Source organism: Lipotes vexillifer, unplaced genomic scaffold (assembly GCF_000442215.2).
Source record: "Lipotes vexillifer unplaced genomic scaffold, Lipotes_vexillifer_v1.1 scaffold987, whole genome shotgun sequence".
NCBI classification, from domain to species: domain Eukaryota; kingdom Metazoa; phylum Chordata; class Mammalia; order Artiodactyla; family Lipotidae; genus Lipotes; species Lipotes vexillifer.
Window position 1 is genome coordinate 1,253,415 of NW_006787426.1, and position 5,363 is coordinate 1,258,777.

General features: G+C 52.3%; 1 protein-coding gene across 1 annotated transcript in view; it reads right to left on the reverse strand.

Moving 5' to 3' along the window:
- Positions 1-5,256, reverse strand: part of LOC103085168 (low-density lipoprotein receptor class A domain-containing protein 4-like) — a 23,503-nt gene extending 18,247 nt beyond the window's left edge. Inside the window, 1 exon segment of the mRNA XM_082931173.1 lies at positions 5,187-5,256. Coding sequence (XP_082787299.1) covers positions 5,187-5,256 — 70 coding nt within the window.
- Positions 5,257-5,363: the final 107 nt, after the last annotated feature.

The window sequence follows — 5,363 nt, forward strand, 5'->3', positions numbered from 1 at the left end:
CACAACTCAAGACAAAAAACCAAACAACCCAATCAAAAAAATGGGCAGAAGACCTAAACATAGTTTATATTAGTTTATTTGTAGTTTTCTCATTTATTTTATTTGTAAGCAGTCTTTACATATTATGGCTATAAATCTTTATCTGCTACATGCGTTGCAAATATTTTCTCCTGGTCTGTCACTTCTTTAAACTTTGGTGTGAGTTTCTCTGTAGATGATATAAATTTTTTTAATTTTTATGTCATCAAATATTGTCGCAATCTTTTTCCTTTATGGCTTCTAAGCTTCCCATTGATTAGGAAGGTCTTCTCTCCAGTATTCTAAAAATATTTTTCTTCTAAGATTTTTCTGTTCAGATCTTTACTTGCTCTGGATTTTATTTCTTCTGGTCTGAGACAGCATGTAGAACCCTTTATGTTGTCTGACAGGCATGAATCTTCTGATCTAATATCAAACTAAAAAGTTCAGCACAAGCAAGGGTAAGACAGACTTCAGCTGTGGGAAACTGTATAGAAGCTCCCACCTTTCTTTCAAAGGGAACCACCTGCTCTCAGGCTGTGGTCGGCGTGCCCTGTGCCCTGGGCCCTGCCGTGTCCCTGCTGAGGCGCCAGCACCAGAAGTGTCCCCCACTGCCACGTGTCCAGACTGGCAGAGCTTCCTCCCCAGACCCTCCCTCCTGCTCTGAGATCAGCCTCCCTCAAGGGCTTTGGTCCCAGGACTGCTCTGTACCCCAACATGGGCAATTACCCCAAAAAGCTCTGTGTGGATGACGTCTACCAGTATTTACCATATTTGAAATTAAAAGTTGAAGATGTTATTTATTCATTAAAAAATAAACTCACCACATGTTAACACATGTAACAAAATAACTTCCCGTTGCCACACTTTACACAGTGCTCACCTCTTTACTCCCAGTGGCCTCCCCTCTGCTTCACCTGCACCGGCGGGACATGTGGCTGAGGTACAAGGAGGAGGTCCTGCCTCACTGACCCCTGGGAGGGTCTTGGGGTCCCTGGGGGTCCTGTGGCCACAGCTGGAGGACAGGTGGTCCACACGGACTGATGACAGGCCCTCTAGTACAAATGCTAACGTCGGGACTCGAGATGTGCTCGGAGCAGCTCCTGGGGGCCCGGGTACAGGATGGCAGGAACCGGCCCCCAGGGCACCACTAGCTGAGGCCGGCAGCCCTGGGTGACAGAAGCCCTTCACTTTGAACTCTGGGTGAACCAGTCCATGAAAACAGACTGCTTTTTCAAACGCTAACGACTGGAAAGTGTGAGGCTTTACTCTCTTTGGGGCCACACATACTCCCCCCCCTCCCCCGCAAGAGTGGTCCAAGAGTGAAAACTTGAGGAAACAGAGATGGTTCCTGGGGAGAAGCATGGTGTCATCCAGACCCAGGTCCTGTGCTACCAACAGCCCCTCCGAGCTTAGCAGGGGGTGTGTGGGCACCCCTGTCCTTCCAAGGCCTCCTTCACTTTAAGCAGGAACATCCTACTAAAAACACCTCATAAAAGGCGAACTATGTAAAGACCACACATGGCAGGACATCTGAAGCTGGGATGGTAGGTGGGAAGGGGCTCAGAGACCCCCAAAGCCAGCTGCTACCCCCGCATACATTCTGTAGTAACAGTGACAGATGAGTGACTCCTGTCCCCTCTTCCTTCACGATTCCTGAGCCCCCTCCCCCTCCCGCCACCCCGCTGTGGAGATGGCTCAGAGGCACTCAGCCCCAAAGTGTTTACCAGCCCCCCGGATCTGGCTCTGTCGCCAACGGCCTGATTTTACACCTTCTCAAGAAAATAACTTCCACAGGACAAGTAGAAGAAGCTTTACATTAAAAAACAAAAACAAAGCCCTGCATTCCCCACTTCTGAATGCAAGAATCAGATGAAATTCAGCACACCTGTTCGTTGCAGGGCTTCTGGGGCCCGAAGCCGAGCCACTCCCTAGACTGCAGTCAGGGCTCCCCGCGTCCTCTGAGACCACCGCCCTCCTCAGGAGCAGTTTCCCCATGCGGGCGCACACACACACCCGCCACCTCACACCACATTCATTTCTCCCCAATTTCCCCCCAGCCCGGGAGGCCCAGGGTGCCGGCTATGCACAGCACTGCAGAAGGTGCGGTGAGGCCTGTCACCTGCCCCCCGGGGAACTCCCAACAGGCCCTGAAGAGCTGCACCCATGAGACAGACTCGAGCCCACCACGGCTTCCCGAGAACCGAGGGGGCACCCAGCCCTGGGCCCGGGCGACACAGAAGTGTGGCAGGTGGGGCCCTGCTGCCTCTCCTGCCCTGTCGGCCCGCGCCCAGCCCCGCAGGATGTGGCGGGGGAGGGATGTGCAATGGGGGTACATGGAAAGGAAGGGTGGGGAGGCCAGGGAAAGAAGAGAATGAATTCTGGAAGAACTATTAAAACAAGTACACAGGAACCATAGCATTCTGAGAAAATAATAGGATCCCTCAGGGTTTCCAAATTTTCAAAATGGAGTCTGAACACAGCCCACTGGGCAGTTCTTGATTCCAACAAATACCGACGTCAGCAGAAGGACGCCAAAAAGCAGGCCATGAAGGGAAGACTTTTAGACCAAAGTCAAATGTTCACGCCCCCTGCTTTCCAGGGGCTGCAGGCTAATGATGCTGTAGTGATGAGTTACTGCCACCCAACCAGGGGTTTTACAGCATCGCGTCTCAAGTTCACAGGAAGACATCTCAGACCCTGATTTCATCTCTCACAGTGACAGGGACAAGGTGATGATGGCATCTCCCTATTTTTATGGAGACGTCTCCAAGAAACTCCAGGCTGCGTGGAGAATTCCAGCAGCAAGAGAAGCACATCGTCCAGGGAGGAGCTGGGCTGACTCTGCCAGAGGCACGAGTGTCTGGGCTATTTTTAAAGAACGCGGGGCCTGGCTCTGCTGCCTGAGGCTCCCAACACGACACTCGCTTCTGCTTTCGGGAGGGTGGACCCCCCATTCCACGAGGCCTGTCCCCCAATGAACGCATCATCCTCCACACACACCCTCTTCTCAACATTTAACTACTCTGAAGCCCCAGATGTATAGTTTATGCCCTTACAGCCCTGATAACGGGGCGGGGGGCAGGCGGACACCTTGGCCTCACTCAGAGGAGGCATCACACAAAACACGGTGACGTCACAAGACCTGGGGTTGCTGTCCCCACCCCCCATGGCAGCACCCCCATCGCTCCCCCAAGTGCTGGAACCTACAGGGACGTGGAGACCCCAGGGCTGCCCTCCAGGTGGCTTCTCCCAGGCCCCCGTGTCCACTGGGGCACAGGAACTGTGCCCTGTCCCCCTGGGCATGGGTGTGGTGATGACAGCCTTGGGGTGTCTTACTCTTACGGCTGTGTGACACTTATAGAGCGCCAGATGTTCCCAAAGGCCAGTGAATTCCTTCCCAGATCCTATAGACGTGGGGCAGTGGGGGGCAGGAAGACTGTGGGAGCAGGGGGTGGAGTCTACAGACTAAAATTGCCTCAAGTCTGTGAACTCAGTATAAAAATACTCTTGGAGACTTTAGCGGCTGAATGAAAATTCACACTCATTAAACACTGTGGTCAAGGAGGGAAATTCAGCCTGTGTTATATGAATAACTTCACAGTTTGAAGTTCAGAAGGCAAAACAGTTAAGAGCCATCATCAGGATGATTATATTCCATACTTTGAATTTTCTTTTCCTTGGGGTGGGCTGGCTATTCTCATCCATCCTACGACAAGTAGAACAACACAAGGGGCAAAGAGCCACCCCGATAAACCCCAGCTATGGTGCCACCCTGGCTTCCGCTTCCTTCAGACGCCCCTCACGGCCCCTTAAGAGCGGACTTGCAGCCCTGGCCCAGCGCCAGCATGGAGTGACCCTGGGACACATCGCGCTCTGTTGCGGGGTCCCCGGCATGCAGCACACCTCAGGGCTCGTGACAGACAAAGCGAGGAAGAAATGCCACCTGCTCTGGACAGTGTTGGCACAGAACCGCACTCCACCAAACCCTTGCTGACAAATTCCGTGCTGCTCAGGTTCTGCTAAAGGCTCTCACCTGTAACCACCATCCCACCATCCCGCTATGCTGTTACTACTACGTGGGAGCCCCATGGTTAATAAAAGTTACTGTTTCTATTCATATGTTTACCTAAAATGTCTTGCCTGATAATAGAAGTGGGAGGTGACACCTACTGTCTGTGGGAGGAGAGAGGGGAGCCGAGCACAGGGATGGCACAGGGCCTCTGGGGCAGGTGTGCCCGCACCACACCTGCTGACTCCAGGCCAAGGCTGGGGGATGTGGACGCACCAGCAGGCAGGCGGTGACAGTTACACTGCGAGTCCATCCAGCTAGAATAGCATCTTTCTAATATACTGAGGTCCAAGCAGGCACCCAATACAGCTCTTTATGCATTTTATAATCTAGAGCTTCATGATCTCTTCAGAAAGAAATTTAGTTAAATATGTTCCCATCAAAGATGATTGACAGGATTTTCTGAAAACATAGAAGAGGACTAAGAGCAATTACAAACCTTTTAAACGTCTATCCCTTTGCTATCAATAGGGGAAAATGCATACATAAAACCATAATTTCCTCCACAGCGTTCACTTAAAATCCACCCTCACCTCCACCCCCACATCATTAATTTAGGAAAGTGTATCAGGAAGAAACACAGCTGCCCAAGTCACCGCCTTGTTCACAGTTAAGAGCAGTCGCGTCTGAGGGCTCCCCAGCTGGCATCCATCTGTCTGTCCGTCTCTCCCTGTCAGGGTCACGGTTCTCCTTCCTAACCTCTGCTGTTACTGCACTGCTGACCTGAGAAGCTGCCCTATAAACCCCCCACATCCTGAGAAATGCATCTTTCCTTTAAAATGCTGTTTTCAAAGAGTCAGGGTGAAAAAACAGTACCCACACGTGTGGTAGCAAGTGACAGAATTTCCAGGGGAGGTTTCAGCCTCAGGCAGCGAGCATCTGAACAAACAAAACTCCAAACTGACAACCGTGTGCACTGCGCTCCTCCCCCTATAGGAACCAAAGAGCCTAGAGCACACCTTCCTCAGGAGGGCCAGCCCTGCAGGGTTCCCAGGGCGACAGACCCTCCAGGCAGACACCAGCTTCTCGGGAAAGACCAAACTCTGAGAACCACCGCAAGCCCAAGAGCAGCCTCCCCGGCTGGTCTGGAATGTACCTTTTTTCAAGACCAGGTTTTTAAATGGGGTTTCCTTCAGGGTACCATTGCCCAGGGCCTCAGTGGACATAATCAGTCCTCTGCCGGGGGTCCTGCCGTGACGCAGCCCCCTACCCGCCGCTGAAAGCATCCCTTCGGCTCCAGGCCGCCTCCTCACCTCTCGGAGCTACAGTGGGA